Source organism: Lissotriton helveticus, chromosome 5_1, assembly GCF_964261635.1.
Source record: "Lissotriton helveticus chromosome 5_1, aLisHel1.1, whole genome shotgun sequence".
Lineage (NCBI taxonomy): Eukaryota > Metazoa > Chordata > Amphibia > Caudata > Salamandridae > Lissotriton > Lissotriton helveticus.
Genome location: NC_136065.1, coordinates 470,388,583 through 470,415,181, shown reverse-complemented (window position 1 = coordinate 470,415,181; position 26,599 = coordinate 470,388,583). Strand labels below are relative to the sequence as shown.

Here is a 26,599-nt window from a genome sequence, read left to right as displayed (position 1 = left end):
AGGGCGAGCCCCATATTATATGGAGAGGGGAGCAGGCCAGCAAGTAAAAGAGGCCCCTGTGTTAAGCACTTGCTGATATACTAGGACTGCCCAGCTTCCCCCAGACACTGGACTGTATACTCAAGATATTTCCTACCCCGCCATTGTAACTCAGTCAAACGCACAAAAGAGGAGAGAAGGCGAAGGCAAAAGTGTGGAGAAGAAGGGAGGGAGAACAGTTTCCTCTGAACCCACAAGGGGTGGAGTGAGAGGTTAGAGGTAGAGAGAGGAAACCATTGGCCCCAAGAATAAAGATAACACCTTCTATGAAGTCGAACTACAAAGTTCTCACTGCTCCCACCATTTGTGTTCCTAGCAGGGAAGGGTCCTGTTCCAGTAACCCCGGCAGGATGGAATCAAACCAATCTCAAAATAAGCTGCCAATGGTAGTAACACAATCTTTCCCCTATAAGCTCAGCCCCTGATAGCGTTGTGGCGGCTCTGCCTGAGGGTTTTAATGACTCCCAGATATCTGTTCACCCTGCGGTTTCCATCTCAAATCACTTTGGGGTGTTGGAGGCGCAGGATGGGGAGCCGTGTCTCTGTTTAGAGCCAACGCAACTAGCAACAATACTCCAATCTCCCTCTTCTTCTAGCCCAGGGTCAGTGGCTGACATTCTGCTGGCACTCAAGGACGAGATAGGGAATAGATTTACTGTCAACAATCAAGCAGCAATTCAAGCATTGTGTGCCGTTTTAGGTTTCCCTAAGAACAGACGTCCTTGAGCAGGAAATTCCGAAAATTAAGGAGGCACTGAACGCTTCCTCTGCAGAAATGGCTAAATTAGCAAGCCAGAATAAGGAATTGAAGGACGATTTAGAGCGTTTGGAGAACCATTCCAGGAGAAACAATTTGAGACTGATTAATGTTCCCGAAGCCCTTGAAGGTTCCGACCTTAAGGGGTTTGTGATATCACTTCTAAGAGAGACCGTGTTAAAAAATTCCTCCAATATAGATTTGGGTCAAGAAATACAACGGGTGTATCGCGACCCCTATAAAAGTTATCCAGCAAAACAGAAGCCCATTAAAATCCTGATTAAACTTTCATACGTACACCGTTAAGGAGGCAATTCTGTCAAAAGCTTTGAAGGAGGGGACACTTACATCTAATGCCCTCTCTAACTCCTTTTCATTCAATATCAGGTCTGATATATCTCATACCACAGCACAGAAACAGTGGGAGATGGGTAATTGAATGGTGTAACTAAATAAATTGGGGGCTAGAGCACAAATAAAGTTCCCTGCGTCACTTCGTACCATGTGGAACAATCGCATGTACATCTACCTCTCGGTAGAGGAAGCAGATGACTATCGAAAAACACAAGAAGGGAGAGGAGGTGTAAGAGAGGTGTAAATCTGAAAATAAGGAAAGCCCAGATGATCAGAAGGATCAGGGTAGGAAAATGGCTAATGATCTTTTTTTATGTTTGGCCCAAGGACCTGACGCCGATTAGGCTTATAGCCTAAATAGTAGGGAGGATTCCCTGGAGGGTGGGGGAAGGGGGGCAGGAGGGAGTATGGGGGGGGGGGGGCATGGATGGGGAGCAGAAAGAAAAAATTAGAAAAATCCTCCATCTCAGTTCCAATTTCAGGTGGTCTGCCTTTGGCCTTCTGGATTAGGTGTAGATAAAAGTCGAAAGGCCCCTTTAAGAGCTCAGATCTAAAATTCCTCTTGTGGAATATTAATGGTTTACAATGCTCCCGTAGACAGAGATTAATGATGACATATCTAGAGCAAAGCCCCGCCCAAATATGTCTAATTCAGGAGACCCATTTGAGTTATATAGAGTGCTGCACTATATTTGCTAGATATCCATGGATAAAATACTACTGCGCCTCAGAACAGACAGTCCACTGTAAGGGAGTGGTTATTTTGATTAAACATGGCACAGGCTGTATAATTAAATTCATAAAAACCGATCAAACTGGGAGATGGATAATGGCTAGATTAGACTTTGGAGGGCCGGAGTTGGTATGTGTATCCTTTTACGGCCCCAACACGGATGACCCCACATATTTTTGTAAGTTACAATGGATCTTGATTGAAGTAGATTCACCAATAATAATTGGTGGAGATTTTAATGTACTGTTAAATCCAATAAAGGATAGATCTAATCAGAGTCACTATGTAGGGGCACCCCGAATACGTCAGGCTCTTAATAACTTGATACACGACCTAGAGCTTGCGGATCTGTGGAGGGCAAAGAAGGGTAACAAGCAGGGATACACCTTCCACAGTAAGAAATATGGACATTTTTCCAGAATCGACTATGTTGTGATCGACAGGTCCATTGTATAGGGCATGACATCAATAGACATCCAACCCAGCCATATATCAGACCATGCCCCTGTTGTATTTAATTTAAGAGGGAGCCAGGATAAAGTTAGACCTAGATGGACACTTAAAAGATCTGTGCTGTCTGATCCAGAGATATCGTAAGAGATCTTAAATGTGCAGCCCAAAATTATTTCTCTGATAATATTGGATCAACATCTATGGACTATGTATGGGATGCCTTCAAGGCGTATATGAGGGGCTTCCTTGATAGTCGCATTTGTACAAAGAATAGAGAGGAATCATGAGAGTTACGATTGTTGGAGGACAAAATCTCCCAGTTAGAGACAGAAAGGATCTGGCTCAATCCGGGGGCACCTGAAAAAATATCTCAAGTACAGAGGGCCCTTGATAATGCCCATCGGCAATTCAGAGTAAGGCTGGATCAGAAATGTAAGGCACAGTGGCTGTCAAAATCCATGCAGAATTTTGAAATGGAGAGAAGGCAGGAGTATTTTTGGCATGGAAAAAATCATATAAACGAACTAATTATTAATGAAAACGGGGAAACATCGAGCAGACTAGTGGACATGCAAGCCAGGTTGATCTCATTGTTCTCCGAGTTATATAATGAAGAAATTGTACCTAATACGGAGACTCTTAAGACTTGGCTGAGGGAGAAATCCCGTTCAACCTTAACAGCTGAAAGCTGTGAACTCATAGATGCCCCAATAACCGAGCGTGAGATTAGAGAGCAAATCGGAAGTGTAAAAATAACAAAGCAGCAGGCACAGATGCACTTCCTAGCGAGATATATAAACTGCTGGGGGAAAAGCTGGTCCCGATCATGGGGCTTTTATTTAATTCAGTCATCAGCTAGTGGGCAAGATACCTAGCTCATGGAAAGAGGCAACTATAGTGCTGATCCTGAAGCCTGCAAAGGACCCGCTCAGGGCAGACTCCTATAGATCAATCTCCCTGCTCAATGCCGATTATAAGAACTCTATGAGCATCCTAGCTGGGAGGTTGGTCAAAATTGCCCCACAACTGCGGACCAGAAAGGTTTTATCCCTGAAAGATGCATACAAGGACCAACGCAACAACTACTTGGCAATATAGGTCTTGCCACATCTCGATCTGAACCCTTGGCCGTAGTGGCAGTAGATGCAGCCAAGGCGTTCAATTGAGTTTGTTGGATATATCTGTGGGAGGTGTTAAGGTCAATGGATTTTGGGCCCATCTTTATTCAGAGTCTGGTAAAACGCTATCAGGGGGCCTCTGCTAAAATACTATTAAATGGGGTTTTAACATCCAGCTTTAACATTCTAAGAGGAACGAGACAGGGTTGCCCCCTTTCACCCCTACTTTTCACATCTATATAGAACCCTTGGCTCAAACAATTAGGGCAGATGACCTGATTACTCCTTTTAAATCTCACTAATATAGCAGCAAGGCCGCTCTATATGCGGACGATCTGCTACTATATACCGACAACCCCATAGTGGCAATCCCAAGGGTTGAATCTTTGTTAAAGGAATTCGGAGCACTGTCGGGTTATCTAGCAAATACCTCCAAAACCGAGGTGATGCCCTGGAGTATTGACAATTGGTGGGGTAGAATAAGCCAAGAGTTTAAATACTGGGTATTACAATCCTCGAAGAGATCGAGAACATTCAGCAGATCAACCTAAACAGGACTATAAAAGAAGTAGACCGATTACCAGCCAGGTGGAAAAATCTCCCTTAAACAATTTACGGTAAGGTCAACTTGGACAAAATAGTCATTCTCTCTAAGCTAACGTACCTCTTTAATGCCATCCCCCTTAACTTTCCAAAATTAGACATCAGTAAAATCCAGAGTAAGATCACAAGTTTTATCTGGGCCTATAAAGGTGCTAGACTGGCTTGGAAGAAGCATAGGCGCAGGCTGATCAAAGGGGGGTTGGCCCTTCCGGATATTAAGTGGTATTGTACCGTTTTTCAATTAAACAATATCCGGATGATGTTTGCGAAACCCGATGAGTCATCTTGGGGCAGACTTTTGGCAGAAATGATAAGGCAGGATGGGGGAGAAGGTTTCTTATATAAATTCAGTGCGTGTGATTCAAAGTATTGAAGGATGCCCTTAGTTTGGGGTATAAGGTCAGAAGTAGATGGGGGATAGGGTATTACTCGGAGTTTGCCCCAATTTGGGATTCCCCAGGGACACAGAATGCCTTAAGGATAGCCTTGCAATACCAATCAAAAGAGCAGGTATCACCATTTGGTCAGATTTGTTATCCTCTGAGGGTGTTCACCCATGGGAGGTTTTAAGAGCCAGGATTGGAAGTGGCCTCTCCAGATTTAATTACATGCAATTAGTCTCTTGGTTTGCCGCAGAGAAGAGTGGAATACAAGGGTTCTGGGAGGTGGAGGAATCCTTCCAAGATGTAAACCCTAAAAACAAGGAAATCTCAAAATGGTATAAGTTATTTTTAAAGGCAGAGGACAAGGAATAACCCCCACCACAAGTTGTATGGAATCAGGTTCCCCTGGAAGGTGACATTGAAGATCTTTTTGAAATGTCTTTGAAGCTGTTGTACAAATATGTTAAACCAGCAAATCTCAAGAAGAATCATTTCTTTGTTATTAATCGACTATACTACATCCCTGCCAGGATAGCAAAGTTTGCTCCACTCTCCAACCCCAAAAGCCCAAGATGCAACCTTATCTACGCCAATGATCTACACATATTTTACGAGTGTCCCAGACTCTTCGCCTGCTGGAGGGGAGTTGAGGATGCCCTGGGTGGTATTTTTGGAGAGAAAATTACTCTAAATGCAACTCTGGTGCTATTTGGGGTCGATGGTACGCTAAGTAAGAAGATGAGACATACAATAGAGGTCTATTGCTGTACCTGGTTTTAATAGCACAAAGGGAAATATGTTAAAAGTGGTAAGACCCTTTGCCTCCTGAGCCTCAAGACTTGCTTAATGCTGCTTCCATAATGGCTCGATTGGACCAGGGAGGTGACAATGAGAACTGTTTGAATATCTGGCAGCCCTTTACAGCGTGGGATAGAGGTCTGGGGTTTGTATAACACCTCCTGGTCCTATGATTACACCAAGCCACCAACAATGGGGCAGGTCTGGTTCTGGGTATTAGACAAAAGCGAATGCAGCTGCCGCGGGGCGCACAGGTGGAGGGGCGGCTAAAGAATTGCAGACGCATATTTGGTGAGATGAGGACAAAAAAAATAATAATTCTAGGACTGAAGTTAGAATAGTAAATCTGAGCCCTCCCTCCCTACCAATTATATTCACTTTCCCCTGTGCACCTATGAATGTAGTTAAAATAGTAAATATAACCCCTCCTGCAAGTATATGAACTTTCCTCAATGTTTTTGAGACTGCCGTTAAAATTTAAATCTACCCCCAAATATAACATTTGCACTTTTCCCAATATTTGTTGGATTTGGGCTCATATTAGTAAATCTGCTCCCCTGCCCCATGATATATGCACTTTGGAAAACCCCTTACAACATCTTTTTTACTGTTGTTATTTTTTTTTATTTCTTACCTTATTGTTTTGCAGACCTTTATGTAGTTTATTAAATAATTCAAATAATTTACCAAAGCTTTCATATTTAGATATTTAAATGATTTACTATGGCTAAATACATGTATAGTATGCATTGTGATATATATTTGTTATATTTATTAAGTCTTAAATGGTTTTACATTATTGGTGTTTAATTAGTTTGGTTGGAAATGTATCAATATTTCACATTTTTAAAATACTTTTAATGAGAATAATTTAAAATGCATATTTTTTAAATTATTTTTGCAGCACTACATTTTTATAGTAGGTTACTTGTTATCTTGTTAACTCTGTATTGTTAAAATACTATATCAGTATTGTACATATTTTGGTAGCTGGAATATTTACACTTCCTGTATTATTGAAAGTCAATATTTTAGTAATAAATACTTTTGTCATTTTACTTTTAAGTATAGAAAGCCAAAATCTGGCCATTAGATATTTTGACATCCATATTTTGGTACATAACGAATTACTGGAGCATCTTAACTGCAGATCTCATTATGTTTAGTTTACCAGAAATAAATATTGGATTCCCTTGAAATTCTCCCATCTAAAATGTTGTTGATTTTTTAATTCTCCCAGGTATTAGGGAATAAAACCTTAATTAAATGATGTTTTCCTGTCCATAAGGTTATAAGCAAATTGCTATCCCAGAACCACCAGGGTGCCTAGCTTTTGGACGAAAGAGGGGAGGCTTTCTTTAACAAAAACTGCTAAGCTTCCCCTTGGCCGAGGATTGGCCCAAGCACCTTATTTCTGGACTAGAGTGTTTTCTTTTACAGTGGTGTTATCTCAAATAATTGTCACTAATATATGATACAAAAATCTTTACAAACTGTTCTGTTGGGTGAAAATCCTGCTGCCGTGGTAGAATGGTAAACACCTTTTGTTGATTTACACATGCTGTCTTGGTTGTAATATTCTGTATATGTTCCATGAGCTGATTTTATTACAGAAAAATCCTGGAATGGGTTAATTCAAATTTCCACTTTGCTTTTGACAGTTGGTAAAATTATTTGGCATGTGACCTGCTGTCTGACAAATAATTGTGTTATTTGTTTTAATCTTACTGTCAACTAGATGACTTGTAAGAATAAAAACTCCTTGATGTATTTTAAAACCTGACTCTATTTCTTTAACTTAATGCAGCTGTAGATGCGGAGTCCTTTAAACATGATTTTACTGCTCTTTTTTATCCGTGCCTTAGGAAATTTGCAGCTGGCACCTCCTGTCCGGATGCTACGGTCTAAGTGGCACAACCAGCCCTACACCAAAGGATCATACAGCTACGTGCCCATCGGATGCTCTGGGGAGGACATAGATATCATTGCAAAACCCCTTCCAGAAGACACCAGTGGTTCCCGAGTAAGTACTTCCTCCGTGTGTGGAACCGTAAACTATAGGTACAAGCATAGGTGGAGACTTTGGAAGTGTGGAATCCTGTGTCATGCAGAGACCTCTGAATGTGTATGTACTCCTAACTTTACCCCTCATGAAGTACTTGTTTCATCTGCCTTAAGAATCTCTGAGTGCACACCACAGAGGTAACACAACTCCTCAAAGATGTTGCCACTACTTTTTGTCCTTCGAGTAAAACGGACAAAATCCTAAATTTGCCTGTTTGTTCCAGCTGTTTCGGTTAGGAAAGTAAGACTCGGGGAAAGCCTTCTTCAATTAGAGCACTACCTTTCGCATGCCTTGGAATCAGGATATATCACACTGATCGTGTTTATTTGGATGGCAATCTTACAAGTGCAGTGTCAGCCTTTCTGCTGGAGTGGCATTCTCGAAGAACAGCCACTTGCTCCTGTTTGGTGTATTTCCTTCTCCAAGATGGTGATTTTACCGCAAATTTTATATTTCACCAATTTACCCATTATGCTCTTCAGCAATTTTTTCTGAGGGCTAGGTGCATTTTCTGGGGAACTCATATAGCATACGTGTCACTGAGGTAGTGCCCTTCTAAAATATGTGGAAGCTGAGAGAAAGGCCCTGCACAGTGAGGAAGCCAGAGATCCCCGCAAACAATCCATAGCCAGGGATTGGAATGCCATCATAGAGGACATGAAGACAGCACTCCATGTTGACGCAGCAGTATGGCTATTCTTCTTTCCCCCCCCCCCAATGTGCTTTCCTATTTACACCAATCCCCCACACTGCGATAGTGGTTTCTAAGGTATGAGACATCCTCTTTTTAAAATTATTACTGTCCAGTAGATTGAATATTGCAAATTCTAAATGATCTTAAATACCAAATATGTCCATCCTTTGTAGTCCAGAATGACCCAATACTCCCTTCCTTTCCCCTAAACCCCTAATTGTTCAAGTCACCAATTCCATGCATTGATATTCTGGACATGCGCTGTCCTGATTCGAAAAAAATGTAATTACCAAAAAGTCATAATGTTGTACTGATACATTACCTATTGTTACAGTTACTAGACAATGGTTGTTGCAAACTATTGTGTATTAAAGAAAATTGGTGAGAACTAAACAATGAAGGTAGTCATTAAGGTTAATGTTACATATAGGAATGTAAATTAATTGTGAAATAGTTAAAGTATTATTAAAAGACAGTCAGCCTTCCATCGGTGGAGCCCTACACCCTTGCCTCCCACCTGAATGGCAAAAATAAATCCAAATCAGTCAGGTTGTTGTCTAAGGAGAAACGGACTGTGAAGGATTAGCAGCTATAATAATCTTAGCAGGCTCAATAAACTTACGTTAGCCTTCTAGCTGCCCCAGGCCCTGTCTTGCCCATGACAGGACCATTGCCTACCTAGATTGACAGATGCTCCAAAACATATATTCCTCACCTTTGAATACCCCCCAGGCAACAGCCTGGATCCAGAGAATTGTGCAGCAGTGCTCCTATCCGCCACTAGCTCCCTAACTAAGCGTCGGCCCCATACCGTCCCAGAAGTGATGGAGAGGAGCTGCGTAAATGGGATAGCACTGCGCTCTGGCGTCAAGCTCCTATCTTTATGCACTTTCTAATGTCGGCCTGGACCTCTGCTGCCAACTTTGTCTGTTTTTCAATGTCTCCCAAAAAACATTTTTCACAGTATGCTCAGGAACAATGTCCCTACCAAAATTACAGGATTCAAGCCTTGCCACGACTGCAGGAACCAGATGTCAGTCACAGACCCACACACGGTGTGCCTTTGGTGCCCGGGCTCCAGACACAACTCGAAGATGTAATGCAAGTGCACCTTAATTTCATGACCGGCAGGTGCAGTTGTATATGGCTAAACACATGAAGAAGTTGCACCCTTCATGCAGATCCTGGCCCCTTTCCAAGTCATGGGCCTAGTCTCTCTCCCTGTCAAGGGCTGTTCCCGTGACGACTCCTCTGCCCACTTTAAGTTCTCCAGTAAGTCAAAGTCCAAGCATAGGAATAACAAAACCAAAGCAAGACCTAAATTCTTAAATCTACTCTCATTCCAAAGAGAAGGCCAGAGGGCATGAAGATGTCAGTCACCCTCCTTCAAGGTCACCAGAGATGGAGCTAATTTCTCAGTTGTTCCCGATGTGCCATTGTCGACCCAGCATCAGATTGAGGCAATCAAAGAGGCCATGATACAAATTTTCATAGCACTTCCCAGGCTTCAGTACAGTCTTCCTATCAGGCCCTGAGATCCACCCCGATATTTGTCAAGCAAGTGCCCCTATCAGCAACACTTGTACTGGGGAATGATCCAGTGCATATGCCCATATCAAATCCCTATCTGCCAGTGGCTCAAGCTCGGCAGATTTTATACTGTGAGATTACTAAAACCCAACATTTCACACTGTTGGGTTTCACCATAAACGAGCTAAAGCCATGCTTGACTCCTACACAAAGGCTTCCTTTTATTGAAGCGATTATGGACACTAAGGAGCCCATTACGATGTCGGGCGGATTGCCTCCGCCAGGCTTACGGTAGTCACCACAGGCCTGGCGGGGGCAATCCGCCCGACATCTACTCCCGAATGCCCCCCGCCATATTAGTATGGCAGGGGGGACCGCGGCGGACGGAAAAACCGTCCGCCGCTTTTCCGCCCCGGTCGCCTTGCGGCCGGGGGCGGAAAAGGATTAATATGGTGGCGGTGTCTCATAGACACCGCCAGCCATATTAGTATGTGCCAAATAGGATGCCTTTCCGTGGCGGCGATGCTGCCATGGAAAGGCATGAGGTCTTCACTTTGGGGGCCCCCTGCGGTCCCCCAAAGTGAAGGAGGGGTGGGGGGTGCCCACGGGGGTACCCCCCTGCATTTGCATATACAATGCTGTAGGCACCGCGCGGTGCCTGCCGCTTTGTGTATGCAAATGCATACATGCATTTATGGCATTGTTGCGGGCAGTGCAGAGAGCACCGCCTGCCACAATGTTATAAATGCAGGATGCGGCCGCCACAGTGGCGGCCGCATCCTAATACCACCCACGGGACCCCCGCCCTTATGGCGGGCAGTCCCGAGACCCGATAGGATGGCGGGCGGACTAAGTCCGCCCGTCATCCTAATGACCCCCTGAGAGTTCAGGGTTTTTCCTCTGCAGCAACAAGTCTAGGACATTCGGGCAATGGTCCTGATGTTTCAAACTCAATCCTGAATCCAGGTGAAGGTGGCTTAGAGTCTTGGCCTCAGCCTTGTGCTTGCTCCTTGTCACCTTCTTCAGGTGACAGATGCAAACCCTATAGTGGAGCCCAAAGTCAGTGACCCAACATCAAGTTGTCTGAAGAGATGGCCTTGTTTCTTCAAGACGAGGGGTTTTATGCACAATTTATGCATGTTGCTTAATAGAACTCCAAACGCAGCATGTCATGATCATCGTAAGGTCACATTGGTAAATCAAAATCAATTTTGTAACCTGAAATGTTCTTTTACTTCTAACTCATTTCTTAAGGAAAGCAAAGTCTTCTGCTTGTTTCCTCAGCAACTGCACTCTGTAGATGTGCCACACAATATGAAACATTTTCTCAACAATAGCTCCTAGAATTATGTTAAAACAATATGATTATTTCATTTTCAAGTATGATTAAAAATGTAGCATCGGAGCGAACAGCTGAAATCCTTCAAAATGATACATCGGGTACATGCTGCAAAGTTTCATTCAGATGTATTCTAACAACTGTCCATTTACATCATTGCTTTCTGCGGAAACTGTAGGTAGAGAATACTTGCAGTGGGTAACTGATTGCATGGGGAATGAGAAGTATGAGCAGAAGATCAAAAGCTGCATCCATTTTAAAAATAATGGTGTCTCTTACAAAAATGTGGCATAATTATACTACATTTTTAATCACACTTCGAAATTAAATAATCATATTGTTTTAATTGCAAAATTATTAATTCCCAAAATTGCACATGAGAAAAAATGTGGCAACCCCATAGAGGCAAAGGTGTTGACCATCCTTTTGTTTGTTTTGCCTTTATCTCAGTAACAAACGCAAAAACAACAATTGATGGACGGAATGTTGCACAATGGCAAAACATTCACCCCCAGTCACAGATCTGGGTTTAATCCATCGTTATTTTACTCACCACACCACCCCAGTTCAGACATGGCCATATGCAAATCAGTCTTAACCCTGTGCCTCAAGGGAACAGTCTAGCCTGAACTGCCAAGCCATGTCTTCCCTGGACCGGAATCAAGCATCCTAGGACCGGTTTCTGGCTATCAGCCTTCATCAGCCAGGATAGCTTGATTCCAGTGGCATGGAGAGCATGGGACTCACGTCTGAGCATACCCGTCCCACTCGGGGTGACAAATGCAAAAACAACAATTGATGGACGGAATGTTGCACAATGGCAAAACATTCACCCCTAGTCACAGATCTGGGTTTAATCCATCGTTATTTTGCTCCCCACACCACCCCAGTTCAGACATGGCCACATGCACATCAGTCTTGACCCTGTGCCTCTTGGGAACAGTCCAGCCCGAACTGCCCAGCCATGTCTTCCCTGGACCGGAATCAAACATCCTAGAACCCGTTTCTGGCTATCAGCCTTCATCAGCCAGGATAGCTTGGTTCCAGTGGCATGGAGAGCACGAGACTCACGTCTGAGCATACCCGTCCCACTCGGGGTGACAAATGCAAAAACAACAACAATTGATGGACGGAATGTTGCACAATGGCAAAACATTCACCCCCAATCACAGATCTGGGTTCCACACCACCCCAGTTCAGACATGGCCATATGCAAATGAGTCTTGACCCTGTGCCTCATGGGAACAGTCCAACCCGAACTGCCAAGCCATTTCTTCCCTGGATCGGAATCAAGCATCCTTGGACCGGTTTCTGGCTATCAGCCAGGATAGCTTGATTCCAGTGGCATGGAGAGCACGGGACTCACGTCTGAGCATACCCGTCCCACTCGGGGTGACAAATGCAAAATCAACAACAATTGATGGACGGAATGTTGCAGAATGGCAAAACATTCACCCCCAGTCACAGATCTGGGTTTAATCCATCATTATTTTGCTCACCACACCACCCCAGTTCAGATATGGCCATATGCAAATCAGTCTTGACCCTGTGCCTCATGGGAACAGTCCAGCCCGAACTGCCAAGCCATGTCTTCCCTGGACCGGAATCAAGCATCCTAGGACCGGTTTCTAGCTATCAGCCAGGATAGCTTGATTCCAGTGGCATGGAGAGCACGGGACTCACATCTGAGCATACCCGTCCCACTCGGGGTGACAAATGCAAAAACAATAATTGATGGACGGAATGTTGCACAATTGCTAAACATTCACCCCCAGTCACAGATCTGGGTTTAATCCATCGTTATTTTGCTCACCACACCACCCCAGTTCAGACATGGCCATATGCAGATCAGTCTTGACCATGTGCCTCATGGGAACAGTCTACCCCGAACTGCCAAGCCATGTCTTTCTTGGACCGGAATCAAGCATCATAGGACCGGTTTCTGGCTATCAACCTTCATCAGCCAGGATAGCTTGATTCCAGTGGCATGGAAAGCACGGGCCTCACGTCTGAGCATACCCGTCCCACTCAGGGTGACAAATGCAAAAACAACAATTGATGGACGGAATATTGCACAATGACAAAACATTCACCCCCAGTCACAGATCTGGGTTTAATCCATCGTTATTTTGCTCACCACACCACCCCAGTTAAGACATGCCCATATGCAAATCAGTCTTGACCCTGTGCCTTATGGGAACAGTCCAGCCCGAATTGCCAAACCATGTCTTCCCTGGACTGGAATCAAGCATGCACATTCATACTTTCACAGAGTTTCCATGCACAAATGGCTCTTTACCCGCTTGGTTTCGCAAGACTTTTTGATGTGAGCTCATTCCACAAACCTTGGGGAGATTCTGCTTTGTTATCTGTTCTAAGTTAAGTAGTTTGCTGTTAGAAGTATCCACCAGAAGAACAAGTTACTTACCTTAAGTAATTCTCTTCCTGGTCTATCTACCACAGTTTCCTCACTGCCCTTTCACCTCCTCCTTCTGTTGTGTTGTCTCCTTTTAACATCTAAGAAGCTCCCAAGTTATTATCACACTGTAAGCAACAATTGTTCATGTTTTACGTCTGCGAGTGCAGAAAGGATAAAGATAAGAAACAAATGTCAGACACTGGACTAGAATCTGCATTGTAGTTGGAAAGCTTTTGAGTTCATGTTTTTTTTTTTTTAGGTAGTTGAGGGAGAGTTAGACTCTTACAGTTTTGTTTTAGTTTGAGCATGAGGCTGAAGATGAGGATAACCGGTTTTGTGTTCGTTTTGAGCTTTAGCCGTGAGGCTGAAGGAAAGGATGTCAAGACGTCTTGCCTGTTCTTTTAGGATGAATCGGCACACAGCATTGGCAAAGCCAAAAGGTCAATTCAAGAACTGGTAGCTTCGCCAATATGTTGTAGTTATGATGCACACCGGTGTGGCTGCTTTTCAGCATGGCTAAAAGTTAGTGGGATAAAGAAGAGCAGTGTGGAATATAGTGTTACAAAGTGGAGTAGAATGAAGTGTTATGGAGGGTTGTAGAGTTGAGTGAAGTGGAGTGTCATGGAGTGGCGTGGAGTATCATGGAAGAAGTAGAAACAGTGTTGTGGAGTGGTGTAGAGCAGAGTGGAGTCGCATAGAGGCAGTTGCGTAGAGTGGAGTAGAGTATTGTAGAGTGGCATAGGTGTAGGAGTGTAGGAAAGTGGAATGGCATAGAGTGGAGTAGAGTGTTGTAAAATAGGTTGGAGTAAAGTGGCATGTAGTGGCATAGAGGGAGTTGCATAGAGTGGAGCAGTGTTGTAGAGTGGCATGGAGTAGATTTTAATGGAGTAGAGCGTCATAGAGTGGAGTACCATAGAGTGTAGAGTCATAGAGTGGCCTAAAGTGAAGTGGCGTAAAGTACAGTAGTGCAGAGTAGATTGGCATAGATTGCAGTGGCCTAGAGTTCATTGTTTTTGAGTAAAGTGGTATAGATTGTATTGACGTAGAGTGCACTGAGGTATAATAGAGTGCAGTGGCATAGAGTGCCGTGGCGTAGAGTAGATTGAGTAGATTGAAGTGGCGTAGAGTGGAGTGGTTCAGGATAGAGTGGAGTGGTTCAGAGTAGAGTAGAGTGGAGTGGTGCAGGGTAGAGTGCAGAGGTGTAGATTAGAGTGGAGTAGAGTGCAGTGGTGTAGCGTAGAGTGCAGTATAACAGAATAGACCAGCGAGGAGTGATGCAGAGTGTAGTGGTGTAGAGTTGAGTAGTGCAGAGTATAGTGCAATGGCATCGAGTAGAGTGGTGCAGAGAGCAGTGGTTCAGAGTACAACAGAGTGGCATAGAGTACAGTGACATAGAGTTCAATAGTGGCATAGCTTGCAGTGGTGCAAATTAGAGAGGAACTGAGTTCAGTGGTGAGAGTGCAGTCTTGCAAAGTAGAATGCAGTGGCACAAAGTAGAGTGATGCAAGTAAGGTGGCGCAGAGTAAAATAGAATAGCGTGCAGTAACAGAGTGTTGCAGAGTATAATGGTGGTGCAGAATAGTTGGTGTAGAGTGCATTGGTTTTGAGTAAAGTGGTATAGAGCAGTGGTGCAGAGTAGAGTGGCGCAGAGAGGAACAGGGTGGCGTACAGTGCAGTGGCGGAGTAGATCATTTCAGAGTAGAGTGAAGTGGCATAAAGGGTAGCGATGCAGGTTAGAGTGGAGCGGTGCAGGATAGAGTGGAGCGGTGTAGGGTACATTGCGGTAGCATAGAGTAGCGGCATAAAGTGCAGTGGCAAAGAGTAGTGTAGAGTCGCGTACAGTGGAGTGCCATAGAGTAGATTGTTTCAGAAAAGAGTGAAGTGGGAGTACAGAGACATAGAGTATTACACCAGACGCCAGCAGTGCTAACGCCGGCCCTGGCGGTAGGCCGTTTTTGTTTCAGTGGAACATGTTAACCTATTTCATTGTTGACAACACATGCATCCACCAAATAATATAAAAACTATATTTTGACATAGGCAGGATGTTTAAGACTGTAGTGTAGATAATGTAGCTTGTTACCGGGCTCCTGTTTGTAGTTTTACGGAAAGCAGTAATCTGTGCTGTCTAGGTGTTACTGCACGTGTTGCTACACCTTTTGGCTTGCCAATCCGTGTTACTATTAAAAGGGTTTGGTATTCAAACTCACTGATTGTAAACAGAAAGATCATTAAATATTCACTACAGGGTCACATTAAGCAAAAGCCAACAGTGCTTTGATGGAAGAACCGCTACATAAATATTTGTTGCCAAAGAATGTTTGTGAATGTCCTCCCTATATGTCTGTTTTAAGCGTTCTGTTTCAGCTTTGTAAACTTGAGCATAGGAGGGGTATAAGCGGGCTCCATGGGGAAGAGTAACCCGCATTCCTTTTGCTTTCCTGTAAACCCCCTCACTTTGAAGTCACAGAAAGAAAAGTAAACCCCAAGCTCTCTGAAAGATGGAGCCTGACATTTGAACTTAGTGTTTAAATGCACAGCAAATGTGGCAAGATAAAAACAAGTTTTAAAGGCCGGTTAATGTAAAGTGAGATCTCGGAAGGATACAGTAAACACAGTTTGGGCAAGGGAAGGGACGAACTCAAGCATCCTAAAACAAAGTCAGCTTTAATGATTTTTTCATTCTATCGGGTTAGCTCTTCCTGTACCGAGTTGGACTTCTTGTAGATTACTTTCATTTCTGTGGCGTGTAGTTTTATTGTTAGACAATGTATATTCCATCTGGCTTTGTTTCGTCTATTTTCAGATTTCAGAATTTTCATCTCTAGTGAGAGCTAGAGGGCTGCATTTTCACTGAAGTCAATGTACTCACAAGCTTGTAGGTTCCGAAACACAGATCTAAAATAGTCAGATTTCTCTAGTGCTTGAACATAATGAATCTAGTGTATATTATCAAAGAGTTGTTCGGCAAAGAGCCTAACTAAACTACTGGAATTTCTTTTGACTATTTTAATCCTGTTCCTGAGGACAAGAACACCAATAATAAACTTTAACCCTGAACCATCGAGCCAGAGACAGGGGTCTGGCATTCGCACAATCAAGCATGTTCATTTCAGTCATTGCCAACCCCAAATTATGGGTTGCCAGAGTTATTTTTCCATTTCAGCACTGCAGAAAAGCAGCAATAACTTTCGAAGACTAGCTTCAGTTATTATCAAAGAGGCAGCGCAGAAGAGTACCCTTTTTCACGATCCCACCTCAGCACGGGAAGCATTTGGCAGAATAAATTCCCAGGGAAGCTTTCTGAGTGTCCCCAAGATGTCTTCAGCTAACCTGACAGTTGTGGCTGCCTGGTAGGTTTTGACCTAAAAGGGGGCTTTTAGCCCGCCCATTACTTACCATTCGTTGGCATCATTATCACTATTCTTTGTGCCTTCTAATTCTGGTAGGGCATGAGAGGCATCACTTTTGTTTCTGTGGTACATTGAGCAAGTACAGATTTATTTATTTTAATTAGTGTCCGTCCGCTGCTTGCCTCGTGATTGGGGTACTATTTTGTCTTTTTTGGGGCCTTTTCCTATAGCGCAAACGCGACGCAAAGGTATTGGAACGCTTTATCCTTATCTGTTACTCGCACTGTGTGCAACTCTCCCTTCACACTTTGTGTCTGTCATTTACAACACAATTACATCTTCTTTATGGCTCTATTCATCACGAGTGTTTGTATTTTGAGGAGTTCGCAGACCGGTCTCTTCCTGTAATATTTACAGTGTAACACTCTGTAAATAGCAGTACACCAGGCCCTTTATGGGGTCGGAACCCAAGCCCCCATTTCTGCATAGCCTTGTGCAGCGCTTTATAAACCACCTCAAGGTAAAGCGCTTTCTTTCCTCTGCCGTTTGGGTTCGTTCTGTGCTGTGTACACATCATACATGTGTTTAACCATATTTCTTGCAGCTGTCTCGTTTTAGGTATATGATAAAAACAAATGTCGTTTTTAGTTTCAGTAGACTGCATATCCTGTGTTTACAGAGTAATGTTCAGCCCCAGACTCCCCAGGGAAGGATCACAAACCATGGTTTAGCTGTGTGGGGAGGGTGTGTTCAGGCTGTGACCTTGTGAGCCGCTGTGTTACGTTGAAGTGGGTGCCTTCACAACAATGCAATGTTTAATTTAGTGTTTCTATAACACTCACCAGTTTAATTATCCAGTATTGGGGTATCTTTCATATATTCACATGCCTGAATCATTCCCCGTCGCCGAGGCGGGAGTCCCATGGTACATAAAAAAGCAGTGCCAAAAAGTAAATTACAGTAGTAGGCCCTAAATACAGGCCTGAGGCCTAGATTGCAGTAGCCTATCTACCTCATTATGGTATCAGCACCCTCTAGAACCCTCTCTGCAGAGCCAGTTCTCCTCAGATTTTTACTGCACGTCGTGTGGAAGGGAGTCTCCCTGAGTGCCTACTCAGTTTTTCCTTCAGGATGTCAGACAGGAAGGCCTTGTTCAGGCCTTGCAGGACATGCGACAAAAAGAGAGTCCATGTTGGTGATCAACATAAGGACTGTATCTATTGCCTCTATCCTACTCATGATAATTTCAAAAAGGGGGTGGTGATGGACAGAGTATCTGAGTTAATCAGAACACTCCTACCCAGTCAACAGATCAGGGCTTGATCCATCACCGTTTTTTAGCTCACTGCACCATCCCAGTTCAGAACCTGGCTATATGCAAATTAGTCTGTCCCTGGCCCAGTGCATCATGGGAACAGGGCAGACCAAACTACCAAGCCAATTCTTCACTGGAAAGGAAACAAGCTTCCGGGGACCGGTTTCTGGCATTACAGCCGTCTTCGGCCCGGCTTGCTTGAATCCTGATGGCGCAGTGAGCAAGGGACTCATGTCTGAGCATACCCTTCCACACTCATGGTGGCCAAAATAATTTCAAAAAGGGGGTGGTGATTTTTACCGCACGTCGTGTGGAAGGGAGTCTCCCTGAGTGCCTACTCAGTTTTTCCTTCAGGATGTCAGACCGGAAGGCCTTGTTCAGGCCTTGCAGGACATGCGACAAATAGAGAGTCCATGTTGGTGATCAACATAAGGACTGTATCTATTGCCTCTATCCTACTCATGAGGCACAGAATTGTAAGATTTGCCGAACCTTCCCTTCTAAAACCCTACGGGATAGGGAGGCTAGAGTCCTGTTATGGCTCAAATCTTCTAAAGCTGATGATGATGATACAGCTTCAACATCAAGCAAGAGAGCAAGATCTCAGGAGAGTTCATCAAGTGAGGGGAGAAAACAATTGAAAACCTCCCACTCCACTCCTGCTCATTCTCAAAGATCTCCTTCAGCTTCTTCAGGACCTTCTACTCTAAAGGACTCTAAGAAACACAAAACCGTGAGTAAAAGCTGCTCTGTCTCTTCAGCTTTCTACCATAACATCTTCAGCGCCATCGTCGACGGCTACTGTTTCTACTACTGCTATCACCTCACCAATCCTGTCAACTAGGATTTCCATCGTGACTAAAAAGACCATCGTCGACGAGAACCTCGTCGTCAAAGCATTCATCGAAGAGAACCCCGTCGACGGAGAACCCCGACAAAGTCATCATCCATGGCGTCGATGAAGAAGTCCAGCCCATCGACGACGATCCCGTCAACGATGCCTACGTCGAGTCCGTCGACGATACCTCCGTCGACGTCGAGTCCTCCGTCGACGTCGAGTCCGTCGACGATGCCTCCGTCGACGTTGAGTCCGTCGACGATGCCCCGTCCACGACGCCGTCGACTACGAAAAAGAAGAGCCCGTTGACAGCTGTTCCATCCACAGCACTGGCAACAACTTCAAATAAATCTACACCAGCGATGCAGACATTTTCAACGCCTGTTGCATCCAAGAGTTTCCAGCTCAGATCTTACCAGAGACAGGAATACTCATATATCTCGCCACTTACGCCTTCTCACCTCTTGGACACTTACGCTCAGGATGAAGAAGGAGATTATGATGATGACGAGAATGAAGGAGCCTTTGGAGTAGCTCGCCATCCTTCTGACCTCGTTATAAAATGTCAAGACGACAATGAGGAGGATTACATTGCGCACGATTATCAGGAGGACATTGTGGTTCCTCATCACGCAAGTTATCCACGGACTGCATATACCAGCCATCTGCCTCCTACCCTCATTCAGGACCTGCATGCCATGTTGGCTGACTACAGGCAGCGATTTCCACCGCAGCAGGTCATTTCACCGCCTACTTCTGCGGCAGGACCAGACCCGATACCTCAGCCTCAAACTCCAGCGCCCATGTCTCCGGTCACAGACACTCACCAGCCTGCTCCGCCTCCTCGTACGCCTGATACGTCCTCGGACGAAGAGGTAGAAGAAGGAGTACTTCCTGAGAATCCTCCCTCAGATCCGTGGGATACATACGTTATCCCCATGCCATCTCCGTCAACTCCACAGCCATCTGACTCACCACCTGAGGACATAGGTGGATTCCACAATCTCATTCAAAGAGCCTCGAGCAGGTTCAAGCTTCCAGTTACAGTAGAACAATCTGATTGTTTTCTACATGATTTTAAGGAGGACACTAGAAAAATTTCCAAAGCAATTCCAATAATTGATTACATCCGGAAAGAAGGCATCAAAATAATGAAGAATCCTGCTTCTGTGCCAGCTGTGCTACCACGGATTGATAAAAAGTATCGCGCTATCAGGGCAGCAAATTCGTTAGCGATCATAGGGCGATTCACTGTGGCTGGGGCTCACTATCAATTCAAAGTACTACCGTTCAGCCTCAAATCGGCACTAAGAATATTCACAAAGTGCCTGGCCCCGGTAGCAGCAATGTTGCTCTCTTGGGGAATCCAAGTATTCCCGTACTTGGACGACTCAAGGGCCCTTCATTAAACAGTGTTCAGGATGCCATGAAAAGCTGTCGTGCTCTCTTTGCTTCTCTGGGTCCAACGGTAAATTTAAGCAAATCCCAACTACGTCCAAAACAAGTCCTGCCTTTCTTGGGAGCACGTCTGGACACAATGAAATGCAAGGCATTCTTATCGCAAGAGAGACAACTCCGTTTGCAGAAATTGGCAATCCAGGTGTCAAAAAGAAAGTAACTTTCCGTTCGACTGTTTGCTTCCCTCTTGGGAATGTGTTCATCAGCCATAAACCTCTTCCCTTTGGCACGCCTCAAGATGCGACCTCTGCAGGAAGAGCTGCATCATCAATGGAAACAGGCAACAGGTTCCTTCGAGGACATTATCGAAGTCACTCCGCGCATGGTCAGCGCTCTTCAGTGGTGGACACAGTTGCACAATCTGAAATAAGGACTATCATTCATGCAGACGCCTCCAGACTTCATACTGACAACGGATGCGTCCATGGAGGGATGGGGAGGTCATCTTCAAAATCTGCATGTCCAGGGCAGGTGGACTCGAGAATCCAGACAACGTCACATCAACATCCTGGAGTTGAGGGCCATCTTCCTTTCTCTGCGAGAATTTCTCCCCAGAATCGCAGGATCTTCGGTGTTGGTCCGAACCGACAATACCACCAGCATGTTCTATGTGAACAAGCAGGGAGGAACAAGATCTATGACGCTGTCACAAGAAGCTCAAGAGTTATGGGACTGGGTTACACTTCACAACATAACTCTCAGGGCAGAGCATGTCAAAGGCCTCCACAATACACTGGCGGACAAACTCAGCAGATCCCTGTCAGATTGCCACGAGTGGGAGTTGGACCAAACTCAATTGCACAGGGTGTTCCAGACTTGGGGCAAACCAATGTTGGACTTGTTCGCAACACAGCAGAACAAAAAATGTCGTTTTTACGCCAGCAGGTATCCTCAACAGGGATCAAGGGGGAATGCCCTGTCCATGCGATGGTCAGGGATTTATGCTTACGCTTTTCCCCCGATCCCGTTGATCCCAAAGGTGTTGTGCAAGATGAAGTTCGAGAGTTGCCGACTAATACTGATTGCTCCAAGATGGCCACGTCAGTATTGGTTTCAGGAGCTAATGTTGTTATCCCAGGATCATCCAATTCGCCTTCTTCCGTCTCCAGCACTACTGTCACGGAACGAGGGACAGATTCTTCAACCCAGATCCTCAATCTCTAAAATTGCACGCATGGCTCCTGTTTTATTGGAGTTTCAACACCTTCAGATTCCACAGGATTGCAGGGATATATTAAGGAAGTCTCGAGCTCAAAGCACATTGAAAAATTACCGTCTAAAATGGAAAAGGTTTTGCTTCTGGTGTGTCTCCAATAGTGTACACCCGATTCAGGCTCCAGCAGAAGAAGTTCTTCTTTATCTGCTGCACTTAGCTCGCTCTGGCCTTTCTTTTTCTTCAATAAAGATTCACCTAGTGGCTCTGTCCAGATTCAGAAAGGTGTCTAACATTCCTTCACTATGTTCGTCATCTCTAATTAAACAATTCATGAGAGGACTGTTCCGAGCTTATCCTCCGATTCGGCATCCCCCACCGGAATGGGAACTTAGTACGGTTCTTTCACAGCTCATGAAGCATCCATTCGAACCTATTCATAAAGCCGAGACCAAATACCTTACATGGAAAGTTGCCTTACTCCTAGCTTTGACATCAGCCAGAAGAGTGAGTAAGATACAAGTGTTCACTGTTAATGACCGCTTCCTACATTTCTCACAGGAGTGCATCACCCTTCGAACGAACCCATCATTTATACCTAAGGTTCCCTCACAATTCCATTTAAATGAACCAGTCAGACTGAAAGTCTTCTTTCCAAATCCTACTACACCAGCGGAAAGAACGCTGCACTCCCTGGACATCAAACGTTGTCTAAAGTTCTACTTACAGAGAACAAAAAGTTTCAGAAAATCTGATCAATTGTTCGTGGCCTATGGCCAGACTACGTTGGGAACAGCGGTCACCAAGGCTACTATATCCAGATGGATAGCATCAGCGATCCATTTCTGCCATACCAAGTCACGCAGACCATTGACAAGAAATGTTAAAGCACATTCAACGAGAGCTGTAGCAGTGTCTACAGCGTTATTTGCAGGAGTGACGCTCGAGGACATCTGCCGTGCTGCGACATGGAAGAATGTCCACACATTCACCAGACATTACTGCCTGCAATCGACAAGCCAGCGAGATGCAGCAGTTGGTCAAGCCATCTTACGACTCCTCTTTGTTTAAAGGAAACTTCAGGTAACATATATTTGATGTTTTTATGTATATTCATTTGTAGATTAAGTCATTTCAATATGATTGCTACTATGTTAATATTACATGTCCATTCTAATGTTTCTAATGAATGCATAATGTGAGAAGTTGGCCTGGTATATGATGTTCACTATTCTAGTGATCACCTTGTACCAGTCCAAACAACCCTTATGGTGATGGTTGTAAGTCAACCTTATAGACCAGCTATCCTAGTGGTAGCGTGGACAGAACGGTCTTAGGCTAAAAGACTCTAGAGGGCGTGTAAAGCCAGCTGTTTTACCATATGTAACCCCTTGAATATCAAATGAAAGGACACCACACAAGATATATATATATAATATATGTATTTATTTCTAACACACTCCTCTGAACTCTTTAAGAGGTCAGAGGCCAAAGCACATAACAAGACACTTAGTTATTATACATTAAGTTGCACAATTTACGGTTAGGCCCTAGGGACGAAGCAAACCATATATTAAGAAAGTGGTATAAGTACCACGTCACGAGAAAAGGAAAGGCCTAGGGCATCGCTGGGGCTACACTGTCTTAACAATAGTTTAGAAATAGGAGGCCCACATGCGGTGCGTTCAGTGTCTTTACACACACGCGGGATTCAATGCAAAGTCAATGGGAACGTAGAAGTTAGATTTAGAAGGATTTAGGACATTTCCGGTTTAGCTAGGAGGAAACAACTAGAGACTTAGACACTTGGATAGTCAATACCCTTGGGAGCACCGAAGTACTCGCGTTACCTCACCCACGGACGGCGGGTGCATAGGTGTGAAGATGTGTCGGGTTTCGTCGTTGGATCTTATGGAGACCTGAAGAAAAGAGGCTGCAGGCGACCAGGAGGAAGATGTCCGGGTGGATCCAAGGGTGGATCGAGGATGAAGAGGACCTGAAAGCAGAGGGGACAGAGTCTGGGTCACTAGCCAGTGACCGGGAGGAACCAGGAAGGAACCATGCGACGTCGAGGAGCAATCAGGTGCTGTCTTGAAGCTTGTCTTGGCAGCCACGTGGACCAGGAGGCGTCGACAACGACCAGGTGCTGGAGACGGACTGTCCCACGAAGGATCTCGCAGATGAAGGGGTCGACTTCCGGTTTGGAGTCAACAAGCCTTGGCAAAGGCAGCCCACACAGGATACAACAAAGGCTTCTGGTGCAGACCAGCAAGGTCTGAGTTGCTTCACCTTTGCAGGGAAGCCAGGGCCAGTCTGGAGCAACCAGACCAGCGATGTGGTTCAAAAGGATTGTCGTCACAGAGGCTACTAGCCAACGGGCCAGCAACCGGACAAGGCGTCGAGCAGAACAAAAGCAGAAGGGCCCCACGAAGAACTTGTGGAGTGTGGGGGGCTGATCTTTGTCGCAGATGGAGCTCGGGATCGGGGTTTCTCAATCCCCAGTGCACAGCCTCGAGGATACCTCAGGAGCTGCACAGGTAGCTAGTTGCAGGCTTTCCAAGATGTCCGGTCCCACGTGTCTCGTCGCCTCCACAGATCCCAGCTATGCTGCAGTCGTGAAGAGAGGGTCAGAGAGGTCTGGAAGTCTGGGTCTTGTCAGGCTCTGTGCTCGGGTTCCGGCGGGAACGTCGACAAAGCAAGCCGTTGATTTGCTGGATGGTGCCTGGTTGCCCAGGGTGGTCACTCCTTGGCCACAAGGGAGATTCTTCAGTCTTCAGCTTCAGCAGAATGTCGAAGGTCCAGAGTTTCGTGTCAAGTTTCCATTCAGGATTAATCTAAAGTCTCAGGACTCAGCTCCTACCTTTATACAACTAAAAGGGGCTGGATTACTTTCTAGGTCCCTCCTATGGGTGGGACCAGGAAGGGGGGTGGTTACACCCCCTTTCCTTTGTCCAGTTCCGGGCCAGAGCTGGGGCTGGAGTGCCCCAGCAACCGGTTTGAACTGGGGTATGCATGGAGCACCTAGTGTGCTCCAGGCAGTGTCTCATTATATTCAGCCCTCCCTGTCCCAATACACAAAGTCCTGTCTGGGTTGCTGCTCGCACCTCCCCAGGCAGGAAACCTATTGTCCAAAACTCCGTGACTGGAAGGACTCCCAGCAGCAGGAGGTCAGACTTGTGTCGGTGGCAGCAGCGTCCATTTTGTGACGCTGGGGCTCTGGTTAACTTTAACCGGGATAGTCGGCAACAACATGTCTTCTCCCTTCAGAAGGGTGGAATGCTACCCCCGTCGCCAGAATTGGCGAGGGGGTAGTGTTCCAAAGCGTATGACACCTTACACAACATGTTTCGATAAAGCCAAACCAGAGTTAGCATTTAACCGCGAGGTTCATAATGCACTTAAGAGTATATGGTATGGCAATATCATAGAACAGCTATAAGGACATGGTTCCGAAAGCTGCAGACAGGCTCAGCTCATGCTAGAGCACCATCTCACACATAACCAAGCACTCTGCCTCCAGGATTATTAAGGCCTGCCATAGGAGTGACTTATAGGTTACTATGTGTCTATATATAAGTAGATATAGGAATACCATACCTAAGCAAGGGGTGATTACACGACCTTGCCCGAGCTGAGTGATCACCCAGTTGTGTCTATTTGAGTGGCCAGCCAAGGGTGGCATAATGCATGCTGCAGCCCCTTGTAGGCCTTGGTTACACCTATGCCCTGAGTACCTAGGGTACACTTCTACAGGGGCTGACAAGGTGAACCAATTCCCAATCGTGTATGTACCTAGAGTACATGGTGTAAATTTAGAGAGCGTGCATCTGGGCTGTGGGTCTGATTAGCAGGCCCACAGCCACATTAAAGTCGAAAACCAGTAAAGCAAAGCAAAAAGTGGGAGTGACCATTTGAAGCAGACACTACTCTCCTACACATAAGATTTATAGTCATCTCTGTCTATGACAATAAGATGGTGTAGCATTGGTTAGATTGTTGATGATGGTATTACTGGGAGTGTATCAGTATAAGTCTCCCACCATCCGCAACAGACTATTACCTGGTATACTGCTTGCTAGTCTGATTCAGGCATGTGAATCTATGAAAGATACCCCAATACTGGATAAGAAAACAAGTTACTTACCTGTAACTTCAGTTATCCAGTATTGGTATCTTTCATAGATTCACATGCACCCACCCTCCTCCCCGGAGAGTCAGTTCTCTAGATTGGGATGCTTATTCCCCACTTGTGCTAACGAAAATCTGAGGAGAACTGGCTCTGCAGAGAGGGTTCTAGAGGGTGCTGAGCTGATTGGTTATGGCAAAGACTTGGGTCTTTTCACCATAATGAGGTAGATAGGCTACTGCAATCTAAGCATCAGGCCTGTATTTAGGGCCTACTACTGTGATTTACTTTTGGCACTGCTTTTTTATGTACCGTGGGACTCCCGCCTCGGCGACGGGGAATGATTCAGGCATATGAATCTATGAAAGATACCAATACTGGATAACTGAAGTTACAGGTAAGTAACTTGTTTTCTTCTCCCTTGTATAATATTTGTAGAATAAGTGTAAACACATCATTAGTCATTGTTTCATTGCCTTCTTGTGGTGAAAGGAAGAGCCCTCTAGGAAGCCCATTTCATGGAGTCTCTGCAGTGTGTGTTCAACCAACTGACTTATCATACTAACATGGGTTTTAATATTTTTTCTTGATGTGGGGGGCATAAAATATAGAGCTGGGCACTACTTCATTTTTAATCTCCCTAGAACGAGGGGAAGCGGGATCATTTTGCCTCTTTTAAAGGTGTACAATGCGTAAAGTGTCCCGGCTGCTGTGTACAGGGCGGGGATTTGGGGCTACCGCTACCACCCTGAGCTCCCCTCTCCAGCTAGAGGAAAACTGCATATGCTAGAGGCTTGTACACCTTTCACCGACTGCCACTAGGTACATCATACCTTCAAGGCTAAAACAGTGTCACATCAAGGATAGGGTCCAATTAGCCCGACTACTACTTTGGGTTAGTGTGTTGGTCAATCCGAAAGCACAGCTCTGTAGAGAGGTCATCTCGGACTGTCTTACTATGGATAAAGGGTGTGCTATTCCTTGGCTAAGTTATATCTCAAAAACATTCCAGGCATTGGGGCTGGGCTGTTTCTTTATGTCCCCGAAGAGCATTACGAAAGAAGGCAAACG

The 26,599-nt window shown here is 45.1% G+C and overlaps 1 protein-coding gene across 5 annotated transcripts in view; it reads left to right on the top strand.

The window, feature by feature from the left end:
- Positions 1 to 26,599, top strand: part of PAOX (polyamine oxidase) — a 691,001-nt gene that overhangs the window by 652,010 nt on the left and 12,392 nt on the right. For all 5 annotated transcript variants that reach the window (XM_078642766.1, XM_078642765.1, XM_078642763.1 and 2 more), the window contains exon 7: positions 7,104 to 7,261. In XM_078642766.1, coding sequence (XP_078498892.1) covers positions 7,104 to 7,261 — 158 coding nt within the window. The remainder of the gene's footprint in view (positions 1 to 7,103; positions 7,262 to 26,599) is intronic.